Consider the following 27197-nt stretch of genomic DNA (forward strand, 5'->3'; position numbering starts at 1 on the left):
TGCACAAGTAGCCTGATAGAAAAGCATTATGATACAAACCTTGAAATTCCAAGTTGCAAAAGTTTCCTTTTTCCACTATCTGGTGATGTAAAATCATTACCTCTAAAAAGGAGAGGAACATTTTTTTTTCTCTAGTTCTTTCAAGGTTCAATAATGTCATTATCAACACATTAAATCTATAAGTTTAATTGTATTAGGCATAGGATGAATGTTAAACAAGTTATAGATTAATATCAAATTATAAATAGATTAAATAAGGTAAATTTTAAATAATTTTATAATATTATGTGAGTCGGTCCGCCATAACCTGCAACCCTCTTAGGACGGGTTTGGACTACAATTTGATATGTATAAATTATATATGAGCTTTTTAGGCTGATCTGATTTAGCCCGAACCCGATGTGGGCTAGCCCTAACCCATTTGGGTAGCCCGTTTTGACACATCTAGTGTCAACACTTAGAGCACGTCTGATATCACATAATGAGTGTCACTCAGTGGGATAGAGATCATTTGTCTCAAATCGTGTCACATTCTTTGTCTCAAACCAATTAGAATGCTACTTTTTATATTTTTTTTAACCGATCACAATGTCATTACAAATAGAGTGACACTAATTATGTGACTATAGATTTGCACCCCTCAACATTGAACATCAATTTCAAACTCAATGGTATTGGGATGAGAATTGTAGTTTTTTGTACTAACAATGGTATTTTTTTACCTTATTAGGTAAAAAACTAATCATTTTGGAGTTCACTATACCCCTCCTAACAAATGTTGCTCCCAAGAATGGAAATCTCGATCTTGGGATTCAATATATCCTTATATCATTATATCAACATCTTGTTGGTTAAGAATTGCAATTTGTTAAAAGTTTATTAGGTTCATTTAGGATGCTTCGAGGGGAGAGTGTGAAGATGATTCCACTATGCTATTCGCTGGCACATGAATAACAGGTCAAGAAAGTGGTATCAGAAAAGTAATTTTTAAGAATGTGATGCTGGAGTAAGTTATATGACATTATGATTTTATAATTGTGCACGAGAATAAGGAGCTAAGTTATAGTCATATAAATAAGTGGTGTTTGATATAAGAAATGTTTTGTAATACATTCTCATATTTAATGAATATTTTGTTTATATCAAACATTTCTATGAGCGTGATTGATAATTCATAAACACTCTTGACAAAAAAAAATAGTAGAGTTGAGAATGATACAAAAATTGTTTACAGAAAAAATTAACATGCTGTTAATACATCACTCATGTACCAAGCATGTGCGAAGTTGTTACTTGGATGCAATATAATTACACTGGATGTACCATTAGATATTTTTATTTATTAATATTGCACTAACTATTGAATATAACTAGTCTGGTGACTCGTGATTAAGTTTATAGTCCATTAATACTATTGCAACAATAGAAATATAGTAATCATTTTGGTCTAATTGAGCAAAATGTATTAGAATTAGAACTATAAATTCTTAAGCTTGAGTTCTAATATTGCACCATTTTCAGGCTAAGCTACATATGTTAAGTTTCAAAAACTCACTCAGCGTTATTCATTACTTCTTGGTTGGTTTTGTATGTCAGTAATAGTGGAATTGCTTTGCTCTCACTATATTACACGTATGCACACTCAAAACAGATATATATCATGTAGAAGAGTGAAATGCTGTCAATTATTAATTATTATACTTTGTTTATTGTAAAAGTTACTTCATGTAATTGTATGTTTCACTTTTCAGCACATGGCTGGCAGAACCTGTCTTATACAGTTATACTATGGTCATACTACACTCAATTTAACAGCAAATTTTTCAAGACAGAATCTGTATTGCCCAAGGCTCAATCCTAAACTACATTACCCATGATGTTAACTTACACTTTTGGCAATTCTATGATATGATTTCCATATCCTTCTTGGAGCTTGACTTCTCTTCACAGAAGAACTTTTTGGTGTTCCTAATTGAACTTCCAGGTTGGATGGATCCAAGGACAACCTTTTTATAATGAAAGCATCCAAATCAAAATCACTTTCATCATCATCATTGGTAATGGAAGATGGGCTGGCTAAATCAACCCTGCTTTCATTTGTTCCGGCAATATTTCTCGATGTATCTGGTGGCATGTTGTATGAATTTGGGTCCAGCTTGAAAAGTCTCTTCAAACGATCAATGGCAGGGTCTATAATATCTAAGAATCCCATAACCCATGAAGCATCATCTACTACTTCCGTGCGCTGTTGCATGCAACATAATAACATTAGCAGCACTCCAAATCAGAGTTATTCTGAGAAGTAAAAAACAAGCCTCGAAGTCACTGTGGAAGGCTTTGGCGTGCTAATTGGATAATTGCACAGATAATCATTAAACCAATCAAGGTTTCTTAAGGAAGGCTTTTATTTCTGAAGATACACAATACTTTGATGTGCTAATTGGATAGTTGCATTGATAATCATTAAACTAATCTAGGTTTCTTAAGGAAAGGAGCATATCTCCAATAACTTGGCTTTGGCCTGGGAAATTAGTAACCTAATGATTTGAAATATTTTGAAGCACTTTCATTTCCTATGCAGTAATCCCTTCTTTCTCAGATCCAAAGATAGATTAAGTTATTCAAAATGGTCATGTTTTTCTCAAAGTTTAACTCAAAGTTCATAAACTGTTACCTGCTGGAAATAGAGGTTACGAATCTCTTCAGCACGCACGGAATTCCCTTGATCTTCCTCCATTGTTGCCCAAGTCATCCATGTCACATAACTCTGAGAATTTATATTCAATGAGGATCTAAATAATCTACGGGCAGCTGTAAGATTACCAGCCCTCTGCTCTAGAACACCCCAAGCCTGCATTTGCAGAAAAGATGTTATAAAAAGTGAATATCAAGGTACATAAATGATAATGGGGTCACAATATTTATCACATGCAAGCATCTATCACCTGGAGACACCTGGCAGCACTCTCACTGTTTGAATCAATTCTTAGAGCTTTTTGGTATAATTCTCTTGCTGTATTCAAGTTTCCTTCCTTCCATTCCATCCAACCCCAAGCCTGCATATCCCCAAAATTATGATTAGTCATTATCTTTGTCACAAGAGATGCATACTAAAAAACAAAATATATATGGTAATCAAGAATGTGCTATGAAAAAAAAACAAGATTAACATAACAAATGCCTTAAACCTACAAGCTAAAATATCTTGCATGTTCAATTAGTATAATCTTAGAAGCATCAACCAAGCCATAGAGAAGGACTGTCGATAAAATATGTTTTATGAATTAAAAATCAAATAGAAATGTCACACTGTGTTTCACATTTAAGTCATCCTAAAGCATTGTACTTCCTTCAAGTTTGTTCCATGATAAGTAATTGCATATTCAAAATATGTAAAATATTCACCATATGAAGATTACCACACAACATATCATATAAAAGAAATAGAAATATGGGTAATAATTTTTAAGACAGATACAAGTGAAGAAATGACTTACAAACCAAACAGGTTGATGCCTTGGATCCAATTCAGATGCTCTCCTAAATAAAACCCGAGCAAGGTTTGCAGTTGAGTGCTTGTATTCTAGTAATGCAAGAGACTGAAGGAGAACAGCATCCCTTGGATTTAGAGCATGGCCTATCTTTAGAAGTTTTGTTCCCTTATCAATGTTGCCCAGGTTAGCTTCAAAAAGGCCCCATACATGCCAAGAAAACCTGTTTTTAGGACTTGCCTGCACTGCTTTCTATTCATTACAAAAGAATAAAAGAAGACTATGTCATGCATTGACAGAAATTAATAAAAGCAAGAGCAAAATAAGATGTCCAAACTCCTAATCTGAAAATTCCAACAAGCAATGGGATATGAAAGAAAACATGATAGAATTAGTAGTAATGAATATAACCTCAAACAACTGCCTAGCAGCATGGTAGTTTTCCTGTTCCACCTCCATTTGTGCCCAAGCCTATTTCAGAAAGAATAAATATAATTTGATAAGATAACATGCATAACAGAGAATTTAATTAGAAACAATATCCCTCAGACGATAACGACTTACAAGCCAACTTGCACAGCTTTTAGGATTACACTTAGTGGCCTGACTGAATAAATACCTAGCCTGCTGATATCTATTCGCTTTAGCTTCAAGCAAAGCAAGTGTTTGGTATATGTACTCATTCTGTCCACAATATTGAAGACCTTTGGCTAGCAGATTCCTCGCCTTTTTTAGATTTCCCTGCTTTAACTCTAGAACTGCCCATCCATGCCAAGCAGCAACATGCCTCTTATCAGCAACAGTAGCAGCATCAAATAACTCTCTTGCTCTCCTCACATTTCCCATTTTCATTTCAAGAACAGCCCAACACTGTTCAAAGAGAATTTGCACTTGTTAACTTCAGTCAAAATATCAGCATAGGAAACAATCACTCTCACATCTAATGTTAAAAGATGAAATGCTCTCTACGCCATTGCCAAATCCAGTGATACATGAACGGCTTAAAATTCCAAATTCCAATGAATAAGCCAACAAAAATTTCATTTGCACTACTTTTTTACACAATTTGTTTTACCTGGTTAAGAGTTGTTATCAACAAGTTGTATAATGGCACATTGTGTTAATCATTATCCAATACACATGATTAACATGAATTTCTACATCATTAATCAGTCCTAAAAAATTCACTGTAATAACTGAAAATCGCATGCGAAAACATAATTGAACAGAGCATTAACCTGCCAAATGTATGAATTTTCGCCTTGAGTAGCCTGGCAACCCTTCTCATATATCTCTTTAGCTTGATCTGTTTTTGATTGCTTGCTCAAAATTTTCCCAAGTGCAACATAAGCTCTTCCATCTTCTGGCCAATAGAATATACACTTTCCATTCAAGAAAAGAAAACTCATTATCAGAAACACTTCCAAATTTGGCACAAATTCATAAAACACATAAATAGTATAACAATAACAAAATATGAATCATTCAACAGTCACAACACCTTCTGAAGTATTAATTCTGCTTCTTCATACTGAAATTTTCGCGTCAAAACCTTTGCCCTGTATAATGCCAAGTCCAAATTCACAGTGAGTGGTTTCTCTTTGGAATCTAATCCCATCCTCGATGGCTCAAACATCGGCATCTTCTTCGCAAACTTATTAAGCTCCGTATCAATCGCAGAAACATTTGTTTTATCATCCTCTACTATCTCCTCTTTCTTCTGTTCTTCCTCGTCATCGGAATCATCGCCGGAAAACTCCATCACCGGCCGGCGAACCACTAGCGTTCCTTCAATGTTCGAGTCTCTTTCAGAAACAGCATTGCGTGAGTTATCTTCCGATGAAATTACATTTTTATCCAACACTGTGGCTGACGTGGACGAGTCCCCGAGAGAGCAACATGGGAGGGGTAAAACGGGAAGTTTGAGTGAGAATTTGAAAAGGTAGTTGGAGTTCTTAGAGTGAGTGAAAAGAGTGAAGTTGGAAGAAGAAGAAGAAGAAGGTGGTGGAGAAGGGAAAGCGTTCATTTCTTGTTAACGAATTAAACTGTTTTGGTGTTCTTTTCGTATAGAGAAAAAAAAAATGGATGGAGAAGATAGGACCTAGAATTACTATTCAGCCCTCTAGGGAGAAGAATAATATAGTGTGTTTTATAATTTTGTGAGTCGAAAAGAGGGGTAGTTTAGTACTTGCATGCACTATGTGTCGCTGGTTTGAGTCTAAGCACGTAGCTATATGACTCTTGTGGCTGAGGCCATAATCCATACATCAGATTTCAGTGACATGTGTGAAATAATGATTGGTAAATGTAGTTTGTGATATCGCGGACGAAAAGATATTCGATAAATAAACGTGGCAAAATATAAGAAACAAATACATTAAACGGTTATTTTATGCAATTTTGATTAGTTGGGATTTGTTTTTTTTATTTGGTTCATATTTTTTTACAAAAAACATGTCGAGCAAGGAGTAAGACTATTTGATTTATTTATTAAGATTATGGTGTTAGAGTTTATAATCAAAATCTAAAAACACAATATATATTTGTCTAACTTATTGTAAGGAAGGTTTTTCATTTATAAAAGTTGGGTTAACTTTTTTGAATAGGGAATTTTAATGCTTTAAAATGGTATTGAGCCAATCAATTAACTCAAGTTAAATCAATGCAAATCCAAATGTAAGAGATGAGTGGAAATGAGTTAGATAAGACTTGTCTGTGATTTGATATTGAATATGAATATTAATTGAACCTAAAACACTAAGAGCTTCACCCTAAAATGCTAGTTGCAGTCATGATTAAATAATATGCATTTTATCTTTATTTTAAACAAAGTCTTTTTAATTTTAGTTATTGTCATGAATGCATAATTTTGTATATGAAATCATATATACACACAAATATTTTATGAATCATTTGCATGTGTGTATATATAGTAGAGAGATTAGAAATTCAATAAAATGTAAAATATTATAGACATTGTGACATTAATTTATGAGAAAAATATGTATGCACTGACAGTGTATGAGTTTTATTCACTGTCATTTTATCATCAGCATTGATTTTTAATTGTTGTTGACTTTTCAGAAAAGGTAATACAAATAAATGGTAAATGATAAAGTGCATATGTATAAATTTTTACACTGTGTATACATTTTACACTCTTAATTTATTTGCACAGGAGTGTCATAAATAACTATTAAAAGTAATTGAAAAACTATATTAAAAAATATCAATAGATAGGTTGCTCCAACTAAGTGCATTACCTTCTTTAGACTAAAGATGTCTCATCATTTGTACATAGTTGAACAAACATATATTAACATGAGTTAAGAGTGAGCATAATCGAGTTGAAGTGAGTAAGAATATTTATCTTTCACTCAAATCTAAACATCAGCTTAATCTATTTTTCAAACTCAAATCTAACTATAAATATGTGAATCCAATTAAGACATAAATGAGATTTACTTTAGTCTTGGACGTGCTTAGCAATCCTATCCAATAATAAGTGCCAATGTTTTTTTGTATATTATATTATTTAAGTGAGAGTAAGTTTTAAAGAAATATTAACATTTGTATAAGTTAAAGTAAGATGAAGTATAAGTTTAATAAGAAATGAACAAACTTTATCGTTGATGTAAAGATTAATGATCATTTATATCACAAGTTACTAGATTTATGTATTTTGGATCAATCATACAATACTGAATTCTAAATTTTAGGTGGATTTTATGAAATTTTCATATGTAATAAAAATGTACAACTCAAACTTAAAAGGAAGATTTCTTGTATGACAATAAGACTTAAAATATTATATGAGGGTAAATATTCAAATATAAAATGTCAACAAGATAATAAATTTCATATAGCAGATAAAAATATTATGTTAAATAAGTGTATACAATAAAAAATATAAGATTATAAATTAACGCATTATCGAAAAAATGAAGTTGCACTTGTTGTGGAAAAAATGATAGAATCACTTAGTTTGGACATGTGAAAGAGATTGGTAGAAGCCCCATAATAATAATAGATAAAATAGAGGTTAGTTTAATTCATAGAGCAAGAGAGATCAAAAAAAATTATATGAAACAATTAAGTAAGACTTCAAAATCAATGTTATGATATAACATTGATTCATATAGTTAATCATACTTATTCTAATTAAGGTTTGATTATTGTTGTAATAATTTTTGATCTTATGATACTCTACTCTATTACCCCACTATCAAGTAGTCTTCTTTGGTCATATATGCATCTTGCTATATCTGGTGCTCGCAATGCTTTAGTAACTGAAAGGAATATGTAGAAGTAAGCAAACTGTGACTCTTTGCCATAATATTTCCATTAAATGGTTAGTAGTAAGATTCTGTGATGGTACGTCCTTACTTCAGAGAAGCTTATGACAAGATATGATTAATAATAGGCTTTTCCGATCCTGTGAAACATTCATACTTCATCTTTTGATCAAGCAACCGTAATTGTCACATGCATTACTTTGATTTTCCCATAGTCTTACACCTTATGAGTTTGTTGAAAGTATGAAGAAGAAGAAAAAGAAGGGCATTCGTGTGCCAGGAATAGGACACATGTAATCTTTCACGCTGCCTATATTCATTTAATAGTGCACAGTTATTCTATTTTTGTTGCTATGAAATTCATGTATTAAGCTTGGTTTTGATCTGTAAATAGAATCAATAATAGGGATAACATAGGTAGGTAGTTGAACTACTACAGAAGTTTATTTTATACAACTAGTTTATTTCAAAAAGTAACGTCACGACGTTTATTTTATACAACTTCTACAGCTACAAGAAATTAATGGTAAGCTTAATAAGCTATCGGGACACAGTGACAACTTTTTTTACTCGATTTAATCATAGTAACATCATTTTAATGGGACTACTTCTAATAAGCTCACTGGTAGCTGGTTTTAATGGAATTAATGTCTATCAACTGTCTCAAAAACTCATTCTAATCATCCAATAAAATTTTGCCACATAAAAATATTAACAATTTTCTAGTATTTAAAATTTTATTAATATGCATCAAAATTTTATTGAAAGAGATAGAGTTGGTGATAAGTGTTTTTAGGGCATCTTATAAGTGTTTATATATACTCTTAGTATAAAATTTATACACATTTAATACATTTTGGACATTTTTGTACTATTTTTTTGAACAGTAAATAATAATTAAACATGAATGATGAATGATACAATAATATTATATAAACTCTTATATATTTATATGTTGTTTATGTAGCTTGCAATAATTCTAAATGACACAAAATAATAATTAGAATAAGTATTGTGGTATTGTCCAAAATATGCCAACAAACTATTAACTATATCATCTCCACGATAAAACAATTCAGTTATCTGTTTTCGAATTCTTACTGTACTATAAGAAACCGATCTTGAATACATCTAGATTATGACTATCACTGACAATTCTCAAAACACTCATCGTATGACTACTTGTTTCAATTTTATTTTCTCACAATATGATTACCGTTGTTAGATCTCGAAATTCTCACAATTTAATTGCATATGCCCATTCTAGTATCACAGAAAGAAAGAGAAGTTGGTCGAAAATGTTTTAGTAGAGATTATGAGAAAGAAAGAAGAATTTGAGGAATACAGTACTCAACTTGGGACGAAGAAATATGGAGGAATGTGATCTCTATTTATAGTTGAGACCTCCAACAACCACCTCGATCCAATGGCCCAGATGAGAGATTGCGTCCCAAACACCCATGAGATTTGAGGATCACAAGGAGTCCAATGGCCACATGATCGGATTCTCCTTCACCTTGACCGATTCTTCCTCCCCACTCTCCCCACTCTCCAACTGTTTGCCATGTGTCACACGTGTTTTGACTTGGTGAACCACTCGCTCAAAAAACAAAGAAATTTTGTTTAAAAAATTTGTTGGACCCAAGCCTAAAAATCGGTTAGTCAGACGGTGAAAGTGGTGATGGTACATGCATGCGTAGGTTTTTTATTTGAGTAATCATCGACCACAAAATCCATTATATCTATTGGGACACTTAGGGTATGTTTGGGAGTACCATTTTGGAGGGGGAGGGAAGGAAGGGGAGGGTTTAGGAGAGGGACTCCCTTGTTTGAGAGTTTAGTAGAGGAAAGGGGAGGGTTTTGAAGGATTTTTCAAACCCCCTCAAACCCTCTCAAACCCTCCAAATGCTAAAATACCCAGTTCTCCCAAATTGGGGTGTTTTGGGAGGAAAATAAGCCAAATTAACTAACTACCCTTACTAATATTATTCTATAACATATAATACATAACATACTATTGATTTTTTAAAAGAGGAAGATGGGTAAAATAGTATTTTTGTATTACATTAACCCTCCATCCCCTCCTATCTAAATTCCACACTCCCAAACAAGGGAGGGGTTTAATTGGATTTGCCCTCCCTCCTCCTTCCTTTCCTCCCCGGGTTTAGTTGGATTTGCCCTCCTTTAAAAAATCAATAGTATGTTATGTATTATATGTTATAGAATAATATTAGTAAGGGTAGTTAGTTAATTTGACTTATTTTCCTCTCAAAACACCACAATTTGGGAGAACTAGGTATTTTGGCATTTGAAGGGTTTGAAAAATCCTTCAAAACCCTCCCATCTCCTCCACTAAACTCCCAAACAAGAGAATATCTCTCCTAAACCCTCCCTTCCTTCCCTCTCCCTCCAAAATAGTACTCCCAAACACACCCAAGTTTAGAAAATCTTTCAAAGTCTCTCTTCCATTGTATATGCAATTTGATATATTTTTTTTCATTTTACGCACCTCCAAAATATATAAACATTAATGATGCATTAAAGAATCATGTGTTCTTAAAAGTTTGGACAACCAATGTACACGTCATTTCGATGTCCCTAATTATGTTTTGTCGTAACCAATATACAATTATTATTTCACGCACTTCAAGACTCAATCTCCACCTCCATCGGTGTACTCTACATTTTCCCATTGCCCCCTTCTTCGTAACAGGCTTATCCTATTTGACCGAACCCTTCAATCCAATCTAACCGCTATCGAATCCGAAAATAGCAATTCGGATCAACAATGGACCGGTCATCACCGGAGAAGCTAATACTCGTGAACCGTGAGCCAAACGGCATCGCGATCGTGACGATTAACCGCCCCGATTCTCTTAACTCGCTAACCAAGGCCATGATCGCAGACCTGGCTCACGCTTTCAAGACACTGGACCGTGACGAATCGGTGCGGGTGATCATATTGACAGGTTCCGGCCGGTCATTCTGTTCGGGCGTGGACTTGACTGCGGCGGAAGACGTGTTCAAGGGAGATGTTAAGGACGCGGAGACCGACACGGTTGTGCAAATGGAGCGGTGCCGAAAGCCTATAATTGGAGCCATTAGAGGATTTGCAGTTACTGCTGGCTTCGAAATCGCTCTCGCTTGTGATATTTTGGTTGCTGCCAAAGGAGCTAGATTCCTAGACACTCATACTAGGTTCTTTTCCTTTTCTTTAAAAAAAACCAAGTATCCATAAATATATAGCTTTGTTTAAGATTTAATTTGAGCTTTTATTGATTTACTTTATGTTCAAAATGACTTCAAAAGAAAATGAACGTTTCTCAAAATCAAGCGTTATCAAGCATGTGCTTGTGTTTCTGTTTGTGTTATAGCTTATTATCGGTGCTTATCATTGAATTGGATTTTTTTTTGTTCAGTGAAAATAGCTCAAATGAGGTGTGGGGTGTGATTTTGTTTGAGCGATTTTGGCATTGTTTATTAAGAAGTTCTTCCTAGAAGATTATCTTAACAATCAATGTTAATCCTCATCTGTAAAGAGGTTTTCAATTAGCTTGTTCAAGGCGATAATATAAGTTCTTGTTTTTTACAGAAAAAAATAAGAGTAGTTTAAATGCATATTTGCTTGAGGTAATTTCTGTAGATTTTAATTGATTGTGTTGTTTTAATATTTATCTATATTTAGCATGAATTAGAGTTTGGCCCCCTTAACCTTAAGCAAGGTCTAAGGTTTGAGTATATCTGTCTCCGTGTCTCGACTCGAATTATAGTACATACTACACATGGCCAGGGACAAAAAAAAAGTTACATCTGTAAAATAAAAGACTACTGCATCAAGCATATGTCGTTGCGTTACCAGTTCACCATCATATCAGTATCACTTAGGCATGAGTGGTGGAACTAGATTTTGAGTGGGTATAAATAGGTGAGACTAGTTCTAAATAATCAGTTATTACAAATTTTTACTGTTCTCTATTTAAAACTTTGTTCCTTTGGCAGTTTCTTACTTTTTTATATTTCTAATAACCTTTGTCGCCATTGGATGCAGGTTTGGGATATTTCCTTCATGGGGTTTGTCTCAGAAGCTTTCACGCATTATAGGTGTCAATAAAGCCCGTGAGGTATCTCTTACAGCAACACCTTTGACTGCAGAAGTAGCTGAAAGGTTGGGTTTTGTGAACCATGTTGTTGAAGAGGGTGAGCTCTTGAAGAAAAGCAGAGAAATTGCAGATGCCATTGTGAAAAATAATCAGGACATGGTGTTGAGGTACAAGTCTGTCATAAATGATGGCATCAAACTTGATCTTGGCCATGCTCTATCACTTGAAAAGGTGAGCATCGAATCATTTTTCAGACAAAAGTTACATAAGACAGCATATTGTTTGATACTGTGAAATGTGAATAATACATGATGATAACAATAGAACATAAGGTAGTTCACTCGGAAAACTCTAATTTGGGTATATATAATTTTGGGATTCTGATGCGCTAGATCAATTCTGTTATTTCTACACCCATACCAATAGACCTTCTTCTATATCTATTATTTTTGGGAAAGATAATTAGTAAAGATGGAGGGGAGTGAAAGTGAATTTTTTTTCTAAAAGTGGGAAGTGTAGGTGGATGGGTTTGAGGATGTAGGGATAACAAAAATAGTGCTAGATTTATTCTTGTTATGATGACCTTAGACTCATTCCCTCACACTAGGTAGAAGAATTGGGAAGTAGTTATGCAAAAACAATGATGCTATGCATAGCACTGCGCAGTGCGCACCCAATACAGTTTGTACTATGATATATTCATTGTCCTACTTAATTTTCTAACACCAACGTTCTGATGCTGCAACCTTACTCTTGATGTGAGAGATGATCACCACGGTGATGGGCATTTAGATTTCTGCTACCAAAATTGTTGTTGGACCAATTTATCCAATGATGAAAACTACATATGTGAGCTGATAAAAGAGAAATATAGATTGAGAGATATTATTGGGAAACAATCCAAATGAGTTTTGTTTTTACACTGATATTACATCCATTGATTACATTTGTGGTATCTACTTGTTATCCATTGCATTGCTGTTTTCTATGCAATCAATAATCGTATCTACATATTGGCACTCTTCCTCTTCTTGTACGCATTGTTAGCTTTGCTTTATATGTGTACGAACTATATTTATGCAATTTTAATCAAGTTCTGCATCTTTGTTCCAAATTTTAGGAGAGGGGTCATGATTATTATAGCGGAATGACGAAGGAGCAGTTCAAGAAGATGCAGGAATTCATAGCAGGTCGAAGTTCCAAGAAACAATCCAAACTGTAGGTTCTTTATTTGCACTGATCTCCCATGTTGTTAATGTATAAGTTGGTTCCCAAAGTGGATCTTTGAAAAATCAGCATATGTTTTTATCATGATGATGATTACGTTTATATCCCTGAACCCTGATACATACAATAAGCTGTTACTTTTATATTTTTTTGGAGTTGATTTAGATCAATAGATTTAATTTTTTTTAGAAAATGGTTGACAAAATTTGAGGGAGCAGTGTTGGTGCAAAAAATAAATAGGTTATGCCTAACTCATTATGACGGATATGATTTTAATAAAATTTTAAGTTAAATAATATTACATATGATAGTATTTGATTGGTTGAGAATACAGAGATTAGTTTAGCATAAATGATTTATGTTCATAACTATTGCCAATTCTTCTAATAGAGATGAGTTTTCAGATTGAGTCATGTGATCAACTATTTTCACATGCTCTTGTGGTACACCATTCATTTATATTTTTAAAAGTTAATGATGATTAAAAATAAAGGATAGATGAAATATTGTTAGTGTATAAAACTCTTACATTATTAGTGTATAATTTTTTTTTTCTTGTTTAAAATTAAGATTAATTTGTATACAAGTTTAAAATTTAATGAAAATGCATACCAACATGATTTTGGAAGTTCTCATACATTTCCTTATTAAATCTTTGAAATTATTTGGTATATCAAATAATGACCTCTTATAGGTAAAGAATTAATATATTTTTGGAGTGCACAACTATTATTTTCAACAAATAGTATTATCAAGAGTTGGATATTTGATATTTTAGTCTAAAGATCTAAATCTTGTATTTTAAACTATTAAACTAATGTTCCAAAAAAAAACTACTAAACTATCAATATTATATATACATCATTTAAGTTACTTTTAACCGGTGTTATTAAACTCATATTAGTCATTAGTTGGACCGGTGGGTCAATGGTTGGACCAATTGATTTGATTTACATTAATAAATCTAAAAAGTTTATAATATCAGTTAACATTATTTAGTAACTCTATATTCTAAATTTAAAATATTATTATATCTAATTAAATAGTCCACAAATAATATTTCACTACCATACAATGTCACAAATAAGTTGAAAATATCGTCAAACAACATATATATTGTGCTTTAATTGCAACAAAAGTGCACATAAGTTTAAAACTTAATTAAACAACAAATAATATAAGTTAATTGATGATAAATATAACTAAAGATAAGTTAAAAGTATTTGACTTTTTCATCTCAAAACTACATTGTTTTACTTGTTTTTAAAAAATATTTTTTTGATTGACTTGGTTGATGACCGGTACAACCATTCAAGTAATTGATTTTAAGTTTAAATCGACTGAGTTTAACTGAGTCAATCCAATTTTGATATAAAACTGATAAAATGAGAAGTTTGAACTGGTCAGATGTCCGATTCACAATTGAACCAGTCAGATCAACTTGTTGGAGCCGAGTTTTATAACACCACTTTTAATGCAATTAATTTATTAATAAAATAAAATAAAATATAAAAGGTATTGGGTGTGTCAAAAAACACAACCATTTACCAATTATGTTGAGCTTAGTTGGTAATCAGTATCACACATTTGAATTAACCATCACTGGAAATTGAGTCTGAAATATTATTATTGTTATCATTGTGAAGAACTGGTTAGCACAAATAATATAGAGCCATGAGAGGTGACTAGAATATAAATTTCAAAGTCCGAAAAAATGAAAAAATAATTAAAATTTTGAATTAACCAAAACAAGGACAGTATGATGAGTACATTGTTATATGGGGGCAGTGTGGGAAATATAATAACGTTGATGACACAGCGACTCACTTTCTTCAGCTGAACGACGACCTAAACCCCAGTGAACACTGTTCTTCCTCACTCCCAAATCCCAATGACTGATTAATTATCACCGTTTTTCCGTTGCCACAATTTATCTTCATTTCCTTCATTCACAATCTTAATTATAAATTACTTAATCTGATTGAGATTTCAGTTATGGTGACTCGTTCATCATTCCTACTCGCCCTTCTATGTCTCGTGTTGACTCAGTCCGAGTCCGCACCACAAGCCTTCAAGAGAGACGCTTCTCACGTTCAATGGCACCATGGAGCCTTCCACAACGTTCGTGATTCCATCCGATCCGATCTTCGCCGCATGCTTCATTCTCGCGCTGAGGTCATTTTTCTCTCTTCCTTCATCGATCAAATTCAATTTTCGCAATAATAATAATAATAATAATAATAATAATAGTTAATTAGTTTTATAACTAATCGATTGTAATTGTGGCTGATGTAGGTTCCATTTCAAGTTCCGTTAGAAGTGAATGTGGTTCTGATTGGTTTCAACGGAGATGGAGGATACAGATACTCTATTGATTCTCATAAATTGGAACAACTTCTTAGAATCAGCTTTCCATCTCATAGACCTTCTTGTCTTGAGACTGGTGACGTACTTGATATTGAGCATCACTTGGTCTATAATGCTTTCCATGTAAGATAATAATACTGTGTATTTTTTTGTATTTTTTATTAATTAATCTTGTATTTGTTAATTATCTCTATTTGCTTCTTAATTCAATTGCTTTTAGTAAAATGCTCTTACCAATCTGGTTAGGGAAATAAAACATGGATATAATTTTGGAAGAATTGGTTTCTCGGATGAATGGAGTTCGGATAGTGATGGTCCTAGAAATTTAGGTAGTAGGTGGAAAGATAACAACAAGTGCGAATATATATAGGCGTGGAAATGACAAATGATTATCATGTATGTTAGAAGAACCTCTTAAATGTGGATCCTTCCTTGGTTTGTATCACCATTAGTTTGCTCTGAGGTTTACATACATGTGTAGATCTTTTTCATGAAGTAGTTAAAAAAGGGGAACTTCGCTCTTTGAGTCTTTGATGACTTAATTACAATAGCAACCCTTGAAGGAGGAGAGATTCTTGCATAAACCTGGAAAACATAAAGTGGCTGCACTAGACCAACTATGTAATTCTTTATGGTTTTTTTGTAACTGACTGCTCTGAGGTTTAATTTAACATGGTACTTATTAACAAATGAATGAATGATGTGATTTGTGAATTGCATCCAACTTGGGTGCTCCGGGTTTGTGCAAGAATTTCTCTTCAAGGAGATGCTTACTGCTTTCTTAAACTGCTCATTATTATAGAATGAAAGGAATACAACCCTCAAACTGCTGATAAAAAGTTTCATTATGTGCATATTTCTATTATCTCAAGTAAAGGAAGCGAAAATTGAATTCCAGGCTTGATAATGCTGAGATGTGTAAAAGGTAGTTTATACGAGCTTGATTAACTTTTTAAAAAATCAAACATTACTTTGGAATCTTCTAGCTTAGTTAATTCTTTGTTATTTTGACATTTCATCTGCATAGTCCACATTCAAATTTGTTTTTATTTTTTTAATCTCTATATATGTTGTTTAATTTGTCTTTGCATAGGTTCTAAGTGTACTTACCCTTGATGTGAAAAATTCTAACAGTTTAAATTTAATTATCACCATAGGCTGGACAGCCTGAACTGATTGCACTTGAGAAAACACTGAAAGAGGCTATGGTTCCTGCAGGAAAAGCAAGAGAGGCAAGTCTCCTTTTTATTTCATACCACTCTGTGTTGTCTTGTTTTTAGACAATATGTGTCAATACCATCACTAGTTAGAGACGGTTAAAAGATTTATTTATGACTTCCAGACTGAATTTGGAAGAGAGGTACCTTTGTTTGAAGTTGAAGCAACAACTGTCGAGCCATTATTTCAAAGGTTGTACTCCTACATATTTGACATGGATAGTGTGGGATCTTCTGTCACAGGGATGGATAAACCAGTGCCAAGTGCAATATTCATTGTAAACTTTGATAAGGTATGATCAAATTTGAATGCCTTCAATTGTGAATTATAAAATACCTAAATTTATACTCCTCAAAATTGAGTTGAAATAACTGCATGTTGACTGCATGTAATAGAGAATAATTGATAAGTTTTCTCCAACTAACCTCTAAGGGGTGAAATATGAGTGACTGAATGTTTGCTTGTTCAGTATCATCCTCGGATACTATTGTGGCAGTTTCAGTTTGTTTTTAATTTTTCATTGGTATTTAAAATATTTGCAGGTGAGAATAGATCCGAGAAATAAGGAAATTGATCTTGAAAATTTGATGTATGGCCAAATTCCTGTGCTAACTGAGGATGATATGAAAAGGCAAGAAGGAGATTACATTTATCGTTATCGCTATGACGGTGGGGGAGCGAGTCAAGTTTGGTTGGGGTCTGGCAGGTATAAATCAGTTTGGTTCTGAACTTGCTTTTGTGTTAAACTCACTTTCTTCTTTTCAAAGAAGTTTATCTATCTTAGAATGGAAAAACCTAATGCAAAATTTGTATCTTACATGCAATTTGGTTTCTTCAGATTTGTGGTGATTGACCTTTCAGCAGGGCCGTGCACTTATGGCAAGATTGAAGCTGAAGAGGGAAGTGTAAGTTCTAGAACCCTGCCAAGGTTACGAAATGTGGTGCATCAAAGTGGTTCGAGTCCGGGTTCTTATCAATCCAGCAATGACATTTTTCTTGGACAACTAGCTTCTTTGGTATCAACAACGGTGGAGCATGTTATAGCACCTGATGTGAGGTATTTGTGATATCATCTATAAGCATATAAAAACAAATAACCGTCATCCCACACCCCCACTTTGTGGGGTGATTAACAGGTAACCATTGTACGGTATACAATAACAATCAAGCCTTAGTCCCATAGGCGAGGTCTGCTATATGGATCAAGCAAAGTCATAATGTCAATCATAAATCACATTCATTGACAAAACATTGATTTCTAAATCTTCACAAATGTTTCATCTATGGTTTTTCCAGGCCTTCCTCTATCTCTACAAATTGAACTAACTTCCATTTAATCTACTCTAGTTAATGTGACCTCCACCAGTCTCCGCCACACATGCTTAAACCACCTAAGGCTTGATTCTACCATCTTTCTTCAATAAGAGCTACCACAACTTTCTCTTTATTGCATTTATTCATAGTCCTATCTTGTCTAATGTGTCCACTGATCCACTTATCCAACTCAACTTCCTCGTATATGCTAAATTGAGTTTATTCTCTTGGTGATAAATTACAGCACAACATTTAATCTTATATAAAATTGCTGGTCTATAGCTATGCGGTAAAAAAAATGTAAAGTTGAGTTACAAATTTCTATTATATATGACACTTGAAGCACTTTACTATTTCATTAACTCTACTTGAATTTATGGTTTACCCTCAATTTCTCCATCTTTTTGTAAGATTGACCCAAAATACTTAAATCTTGTGACTTGTGGTATGATATGATACTATCATTGTGATCTCCAATATTTTCGAATCTAAGTACGGTTTGTCTGTCTCTTGCTAAAATTACACTCTATATATTCTGTCTTTTTTCGACTTATACGAAAGTCATGTGCTTCTAAAGTTTGTTCTACATTGCTAGCTTCACATGTAATTTCTTTCTCGAGTCTCCAACTAGGACAATGTCATCCGTAAAAAGTATGCATTGTGGTACCGATTCTTTGCTATCCTTCAGTATCTATCCATCAATCGTCGTAGCAAGTATATAGTCTCCATAGTCGACCTTCCCGACATAAAATCAAATTGAGTTTCAGTAACAAAGGTCTCTTGTCTCAACCTTCACTCCATCTGTTTTGCCATTCTTCATCATTTTCAAATCCTTTTTAACCTCAACTCCCGAATTCTACGATAAAAAGGTAATTTTGATCCTCCTCTTCTGGACTCCATAACAATTAAAAATTCCCTTTAGAGTAAAGTCCCTATAACAGTTTCTCCTGAAGTTTTCTTAGGTCTTCTCTCACACATTGAATTACAAACCGCCTTGGGCTAGATTCCATCATTTTCTCTTCAATAGGTGTTATTCCACCTTTGTTCCTAGTCCCTAGGGATAGATTTGTTCCCAGTTTTAGTCATTCTTGCATGTCCAATAATCTGTCTCAGTACTTTTATAGTTCAATAGATTTTTTGTCAATTTTATAGGCCCATTTCAACAAATTGCATGCGAACCATTTTTCCATTTCTACCATCCGGCGTCAGTGCCCCCACAACTATGTAAGATGGATCCTACTTCCCTAACCCATGAGACTTGTATGATGTGATCCAAGTTTTTATACTGCAGCTTTGGTCACAGTGAGATGCTCCTGCCGCAACAACTTTTGCAGTCTGAGATTTAAAACTTTGATATGACCCCTAATTTTCACCTCAAAACAATTGTTATCTGTCATGACTCTCTTTTATTGTTTAACTGAATTTGAATATTTATATACGTCAATACATGTTAGGCCGTCAGTGTAGTGTCTAGCCTGCAACTTATAAGACCAGTTGAATACTTCATTGACTGATGTATTATCTCTCAAGAATCTAATTGTGTTTCTTATTGATGTTCAGGTTTGAAACTGTTGATCTTACTTCAAGATTGCTTATACCAATAATTGTCTTGCAAAATCACAATCGATACAACATTATGGACAAGGGCCATAATTACAGTATTAACGTACAAGAAATTGAGGCAGAGGTTTGTAATTTCCGTTGGACTTGATCAATTTTTTTACATCACAGTTTCAAAATTGCCTGCTGCAGTCCTCTGCAACTTGGATTTTGTGCAATCTAGTAAGAACCAAATGCAGTTGTTATGTTCTATCTTTCATCTTAGGTGAAAAGTATGCTTCACAATGGGCAAGAAGTAGTAATAATTGGGGGTTCACATTCACTACATCGCCATGAGAAGTTGGCAATTGCTGTTTCGAAAGCTATGCGTGGACATTCCCTGCAGGAAACTAAGAATGATGGCCGTTACCATGTTCATACCAAGACATATCTGGATGGTGCTCTTTTAAAAGAAGTGGGTGATGTCTCATTTTTTTAATTTCTCATAGAGTTTTTACATGGGTGATGCGATTTCTTCTTTTTGTTAGGTGATTAGTTGAGAAAATTGAGAATTCTTTTACTTCTATGTTTTGAATCATGCATATGACTATAAATCCCCTTTTGGTTAAATAGACAAAATTAAATGCTTAGCAGAAACTGGGCTGCTCATGTTCCTTCTTAGCCTAAATGATCTTCTGAGGAACAGGTAGAATTCATCATCCAAATAGCTGAATATGTCCGCATGTACGTTGCTAAATATGCATTGCTGTATGATTTTCTTTACTATTTCTATTTTGACATGAAACTGTTTTTTCCGCTTATTTTCTTAACCATATCTTATGAAGTTGAAATTACATTGTACAGGAGATGAAACATTCTGCTGATGTGCTTGCTTCTGGATTGCTTGAAATGGCCGACCCATCTCTTTCAAGTAAATATTTTCTCCGCCAGAATTGGATGGATGAATCTGAAGGGTCAACAGATTCTATTCTTAAGCATAAGCCTCTTTGGGCTTCATATGGCTCAAACAAAGGAAAGAAAAAGAGGACGAAAGTAACGAAACAAGGGGATCTGCAACCAACTTATGGAACAAGAGTAATTCCTGTGTGAGTCCACCAGTATCTCTTTGCCTAGATGCATGTTGTTGAAATTACAACTCCAATACCATTGGTATCTTTGTTCTCTTGTATTTATATTAATCAATAGGTTTATCGAACACAAATTAAAATTTTCTCCGTTTATTATTTCCAACTCCTCTAATTTGGTTTACTAGGACACCTGAAGTTTATGGTCAACAAAGACAATATTGGTAAATTGGCTGTAAGATCGACTTTCTGAGCTTGTTTTGCTAGACTGTAGCCTTTTGAAAAACAAAAAGGAATGCTTAAATAAAATCACTTGAAAACTTAAAGAATGACCAGCCAAAAGGAAAAGCTTTCAAGTATGGTATTGAAAGAGCTCTATTATTTTTCTGTATTTCTCTCAGGGGTGTTATTATATTGACTAAATGTTGTTCTCAAGTTTCGTCACTAGAATATATTCATTACCTCAGCTGTATTTTCACAGTTGGATGGATCAAAGTTATTAAAATTTTATGAATGCGGTTCTCTTGGCTGTGCTTCAGAAGATTTTTTCCCAAAGTTTAGTATTGCTTGTCTGAAATACTTGTGATTATAATATTAGATTCACATATGGAGTTTTAAAAAAGAAATAATAACAAATGCTGATGATATATATGTATGTTTTTGTGTATTTGTTTATATTCAAATATCTAAATGCAGTCAGCTATATTTTGCAGGTTTGTGCTGTCATTGGCAGATGTGGATCCAAACCTTATGATGGAGCATGAAAGTATGGTGTGGACAAGCAATGATGTCGTAATTGTGCTTGAACACCAAAATCATAATATACCTTTAAGGTGAGTGAATATGATATTTGGATTATTTGAAGTTTAAGATTTATACTTTCTATTGTAGACATTTGGACATCTAGATGACTGGGGAAGGAATTAATGGGTTGTACTTTGCTTATTATGAGTAGTTTGCTAATTAGCAACTTAATATGTTATTGTAGTCTGTATGAAACATCCTAGTCTTTCTATGTGGAACCTCTAACCCTATTCAGTTTTCACATCTCTATAGATACCAGTGACATTGACAATTCCCTTCCCTCATCACACAAGCCATTGTCTTGTGATTAATTTCAACTTTTACATTTAATTCCTTAAATAAAATCCTTTTCAGCTAGTTTTTCAGGGTGCAATGACAGCTCTCTTCTCATGCTGAATGCAATTTGCACGTGGCTTGACTTGATGGATTAAAATAAACTACTTTTAAGTCTATGTTCAGTTACCATGGGGTTCCTCATTGTTTATCAGTTTTTTCTTGCAAACATTTACATCAATCTTCACTGTCTTGTTTGACAGTTATGTATCAGAAACACAAAGAAGACATGCTGTTCCATCTCAGGCACAACGGCATATATTAGCTGGTCTTGCCTCAGTTGTGGGTGGTTTAAGTGCACCATACGAGAAGGCTTCTCATGTACATGAAAGACCTGTTGTGAATTGGCTCTGGGCAGCTGGTTGTCATCCATTTGGACCATTCTCTAATACATCTCATGTCAGTCAAATGCTCCGTGATGTTGCTTTGGTGAGTGCCCTCTCCATATTCCAAAACCAACTTTATTTACTCGGTTATTTCTTAAATTGGCTTTTTATGTTCACAGAGGAACTCGATATATGCACGTCTGGATTCTGTGCTTCGTAAAATTCGTCAAACATCAGAGGTAATTCATGCTTCAGTTGATTATATAAATATCAGTACTTGGTTATCTGATTATGGATCCCTCTCAATTCGTTGTAGACTGTCCAAGCATTTGCGGCAGAGTATCTGAAAACTCCCCTTGGTGAACCAGTGAAGGGAAAGAAGGAGAAATCAAACACTGAACTATGGTTGGAGAAGTTCTACAAGAAAACTACGCATTTGCCTGAACCCTTCCCACATAAGATAGTCGATCGCTTGGAAAAATATCTTGACGTGAGTTATACCTGACTGAAGTTCTTCTCCTAAATTTGTGGGCATTTTTAATATCAACATAATAACATTTTGCAATACATACACCAGGGCCTTGAGGAACAGCTTGTTGATATGTCTTCATTATTATACGATCATCGGTTAGAGGATGCCTACTTGAACAGTTCGGATATTTTGCAGAGTACCATGTTCACCCAACAGTGAGTTACTGTTCATTTTAAATTACACTTTTAAATATTATGTCAATGTTTAATATCCTTATTTTTATTTGTTTTTTTCTTGGTGGTACTGTTATAATTATTTCAACTTGGTGGATTACAGATATGTTGACCATATTTTGGATAGCGAGAGGGGTAATATGAGATGCTGCAAAGTTGAGTACAAGTACCCGTTACAGACATCTCAAACTTACATCTACGGGGGAATTCTTATTGCTGGATTCTTTGTGTACTTTGTTGTAATTTTCTTCTCATCTCCGGTGCGCTAATTCAAGAAGATGACAAGATCTAAGCCCTTATCACACTAGGTAGAGTTTATCACTTCCATACCGTTATTGAAAATATACAAAATTTTGAATTCATATCGATCATAAAACAAATTTACTGGAGTGACATCAACTGGATCATATTTGATGGGAACTTGCTGGACCTTAAGGTATCTGTACTGTTTTTTTGCTTTCCTAGAGTGATAATATTAATAGGGAGGAAAAAGTCAGGTGCACTATACATCTATGTTCATTTTTTGTTTATAAAAATAACATCATTTTTCATCATGGTACAACATAGAAACCGAATGGAGAAAAATACAAACCTGTCAAGCGTCATAGACTATGTAGCCGCGACAAGTCAATCACTAAGAAAGAAACAAGCCCAATGATGTCATCACATACGTAATGTTACTCGCCCCATCCTTAAATAAAAAAATTATCAGCCACCCCGCTCCATACTCCATTGTTCCTCATAAACTTTGTTGTTTGATGCTCTTTCTAGTTTCTAGTGTCCTTCTTCTGACTTATATTTTTCATTTGGAAATATTAACAACGGCCTTAATAACATTATTAATAAATAGAAGAATTTAATCTTTAGTTAGTTAAAGTTTTTTATGCTATTAGTATATCATTTACTTTGACAAATTGGGGACATTGTCAAATTACATTTGAAATGTAACAAGTTTGGAAGATAGAACAGCACGAAGTGCAAGCCAATACATAAATTTTACTTTCAAATTGTGGTGAACCATTTTCCTCATCATAGGTTGCTGTATATAGGATCTTGTCGCATGGTTATCTCACATCCAATAATCGTGCCACACCTGACATGCCACATTATAAGATTCAAAGTGATGATTGGGAAACCAAACTCTACGAGAGTATGTTGTAAGAATCCCCAATTAATTATATCATATACGTTCTCAAGGTTCACCAATCACCATTAAATTCATGCCCCTCTTCACCTTAGTTTTATGATGGTAGTGCATAATCTCTTGCAAGGATCAACCATCTCATTTAGAAAAAGGCCTCAACCTGATTAACAAAATCTTGAAAAACACCCTGTAGACGATATTGCATAACTATCGTGCTGAAGTTCCTTGAGAGATGTAGGATTAGTTACTTTTGGAATATAAAGATAACAAGAATCTCCCCCATGTTCAAGAATCCAAATAAGAATACATGTCGTAACAACTTACAAATGTCATTGGCCACTATTCTCCTCAAAATTTCTAAATATATTTAAGAGAATAATGTACCTTCTTACACCATAAGATAGTTTATCTTCTTAAATCTACATAATGTTTGACAAATGCTTTATTTTTTATTTTTTATTATATTTTAAAATGAAAAACTTTTAGAGAAGATAAATAAAACACATGTCAAACACTAATTTGATTATTTAATGAGACAAGTTATCTTCTATATTTAAACATCAAATTTTCAACCCAAAAAAGTATACTTTATAAAACTTAAAAATGTCCACAAAGCTATTGTCCCATTAATGTACAATACATATTAAAATAAGCGTTGAAGTTAATATCCTTGCTGACCAAGGCGAAATGAAATCTGATTCTTGCATTTTCCAAATTTGTGGGACCCCAAAACTCACGGTGATTAAAGAAGTTCCCAAAATTTCCACTCTATTTAAACACGCACAAGGGCACAACCTCTTCCTTATCTTCCTATGCCGTGAGCCTAACCTATAATAACCCCAAAACTAAACCCTCATATTTTAATCTAATTCATCTTTCACCATGTGCCCTTCTAGCCGGAGCCTCCTTCCAACCACCACTTCCTCCGCTTCCTCATATTTCCGGCCAGCATTCGACATCCTGGACGCTGATCGCGACGGCAAAATAAGCCACGACGACCTCCACACGTTCTACACCGACATTTACGGCGGCGGGGAAGGTGGAGACGATTTCATCGGCGCAATGATGACGGTGGCAGATACGAACAAGGATGGGTTCGTGGAGTACGATGAGTTCGAGCGCGTGGTGACGGGGGAGAGAAGAACGTTAGGGTGTGGAGCCATGGAGGATGTATTCAGGGTTATGGACAAGGACGGAGATGGTATGCTCAGCCACCAGGATTTGAAGAGTTACATGGCCTTGGCTGGTTTCTCCGTCACCGACGAAGACATCACCGCCATGATCAAATTTGCCGGCGGCGACAAAAACGGCGGAGTTAGCTTCGATGGTTTGCTTCGTATATTAGCTCTCGATGGTTCTGTCTCTAATTAATTAACTAAATCCCATTTGGTTCTCTTTTCATAATACATGATTCTCTTGTGATTTGCTTTTTTTTGTTAGCTCAAATATTATTACGACTTGGTTCACGTATACACATATTATGGATATGTATATTGAAATGATTTTCTAATTAAATGAATAATAGATTTCATATTTTCCAATATTTTGCTGTACTCCTTAAATATTTATCTGACATTACTGAAGCACCCAAACCAGTGAAACTAGAAGCATTTCAAGTGACAGAAAAAGGCAAAATATCTATATTGTATAGAGAGAGAAAATTATGAGAATATGATTTTATTTGAAATTTCAGAACAAAAATTATATATCTATTATATATGTATTGAATGTTGTAGTATTGAATGTTGTAATTTTTAAGAATATGTTATGGACTTTATCAAATCCAATACATACTCATATTCGATGCGGTGCTTCTATGTGGCTACAAAATGATGTAATGTCAGTCATGCCAGTTAATGGGTTTGTCTTCTTCGATTATTTTGTGACTGCATCGTTTTATTTTGGGTGCAACAACCAACGGATTAAGCACGTTTTTGTTAGTTTTTTGGAGTGGATCTAGGAATGAGAATTAGCTAACCCATATTTTATGTCTAAATTCAATGAAAAGTTACCATATATTTGAAAATAAAAATAAAAAATAAAAATTAACATTTTTATATTATTTGGTGAGATATTATTAGTCTGGGTGAGATATTATTAGTCTGGGACATCTTAGATTTATAAGCATGTTCCTTTAAGAGGTGGGAAGCCAAATTTGACAAACCTAAAAACACTACAGGAACTGATTTGACTTTTGACACTATTCATATATCACAATATGAGGCAAAATTTAGATTAAATTTTGGAACTAACAGTTAATTATGTAGATGAATACAGCAATTGGCACAAATATTCCAGCTAATTCACACTATTATTATAGTCAATCAAACATAGTTTAGAATATCCACGGGTGTTAATTTAAATGGTAAATGTTTGATTCCTCTTAAATAAAGTTTTAAGTTTGAGTATTATGAATGAAAAAAATATTCGCTGAGAAAGTTAGACTCACATATATGTGCATCTTCCTAACTCGGACAAAATTGCTTATGATGTAAGGATACCGTAGGAAACAAAAAAAAATAACAATTTCTAAACACGAAAACATTATTGAAGAGTGGATGTGAGAGGAGAGAAAGAAAGTGGTGTAATTGAAATAGAATTCTCTATCAAATAATAGAACGTGAATCTAAAGTTGTGTAAACCAAGGGAACACATTTACTGTAATAGAAATTGTTTTATTATTTGATACGGATTTCTATTTGTAGTTAAGTTTATCTCCATCACTTTTTTCCTCACCTCTCTCATCCACTCTTCCATAATATTGTTGTGTTTAGAATTTCCTGAGTGTATTTGGTTGATTATAATAGTGTAAATTAGCTGGAGTATTTGTGCCAATTGTTTTTTGATTAAAAGTTTCTAATAGTGAGAATACCCTTCCAACAGAAAGTATAATTTGCATAACAAAAATATTACATATACATTCACAATCAACATACTAATGTAATACAAAAATATTACATATAAAAATTATGAGAACTTGTGATACTAAAACAAGGGATAAATAAAAGCAAGGAAAATGTTCGAAGTTATATAACTTATCAGTGGTGTTATAAAGGGCAAATATCTGAGCAAAATCGAATTAAAGGGAGAAATTTATGAAACATGAATGCTTTTTCTTTATATTTTTGACAATCTTTTTGGCATGGGTATATAATTTGATTTAAGCGTGCATAAACATCAACACATGTTTCAACTTTCAAGAGAGCATAGGTATGTTAATGTGAGTTATTCTTTTTTTTTTTTTTTTTT

At 33.7% G+C, this 27197-nt stretch overlaps 4 protein-coding genes and 1 long non-coding RNA gene across 5 annotated transcripts; 3 read left to right on the plus strand and 2 right to left on the minus strand.

Annotated features, from left to right (window-relative positions):
• On the minus strand, positions 92 to 19565 carry LOC109362207. The gene is made up of 3 exons (XR_002109378.1): positions 18509 to 19565; positions 18430 to 18437; positions 92 to 102 (listed from the first exon to the last, which is right to left on the minus strand). It is a non-coding gene; the product is annotated as an uncharacterized LOC109362207 (long non-coding RNA).
• On the minus strand, positions 1677 to 5758 carry LOC109362204 (protein high chlorophyll fluorescent 107). Its single transcript, XM_019607841.1, has 8 exons — positions 4993 to 5758; positions 4730 to 4873; positions 4056 to 4361; positions 3903 to 3962; positions 3498 to 3743; positions 2946 to 3056; positions 2675 to 2851; positions 1677 to 2245 (listed from the first exon to the last, which is right to left on the minus strand). Exons 1-8 carry the CDS (start codon positions 5515 to 5517, stop codon positions 1880 to 1882), a joined length of 1935 nt encoding a protein of 644 aa, XP_019463386.1. The 5' UTR covers positions 5518 to 5758; the 3' UTR covers positions 1677 to 1879.
• Positions 10424 to 13215, plus strand: LOC109362205 (probable enoyl-CoA hydratase 1, peroxisomal). Its single transcript, XM_019607842.1, has 3 exons — positions 10424 to 10984; positions 11835 to 12117; positions 13007 to 13215. Exons 1-3 carry the CDS (start codon positions 10575 to 10577, stop codon positions 13106 to 13108), a joined length of 795 nt encoding a protein of 264 aa, XP_019463387.1. The 5' UTR covers positions 10424 to 10574; the 3' UTR covers positions 13109 to 13215.
• Positions 14909 to 23309, plus strand: LOC109362201. Its single transcript, XM_019607839.1, has 15 exons — positions 14909 to 15288; positions 15409 to 15603; positions 16638 to 16712; positions 16823 to 16990; positions 17241 to 17404; positions 17537 to 17755; positions 19573 to 19699; positions 19838 to 20026; positions 20416 to 20657; positions 21350 to 21469; positions 21977 to 22202; positions 22279 to 22338; positions 22416 to 22589; positions 22677 to 22786; positions 22908 to 23309. Exons 1-15 carry the CDS (start codon positions 15109 to 15111, stop codon positions 23071 to 23073), a joined length of 2415 nt encoding a protein of 804 aa, XP_019463384.1. The 5' UTR covers positions 14909 to 15108; the 3' UTR covers positions 23074 to 23309.
• Positions 24750 to 25385, plus strand: LOC109361585 (calmodulin-4). Its single transcript, XM_019607084.1, has one exon. It carries the CDS (start codon positions 24831 to 24833, stop codon positions 25317 to 25319), a length of 489 nt encoding a protein of 162 aa, XP_019462629.1. The 5' UTR covers positions 24750 to 24830; the 3' UTR covers positions 25320 to 25385.

The sequence above is a fragment of the Lupinus angustifolius genome, chromosome LG12 (assembly GCF_001865875.1).
Source record: "Lupinus angustifolius cultivar Tanjil chromosome LG12, LupAngTanjil_v1.0, whole genome shotgun sequence".
NCBI lineage: Eukaryota > Viridiplantae > Streptophyta > Magnoliopsida > Fabales > Fabaceae > Lupinus > Lupinus angustifolius.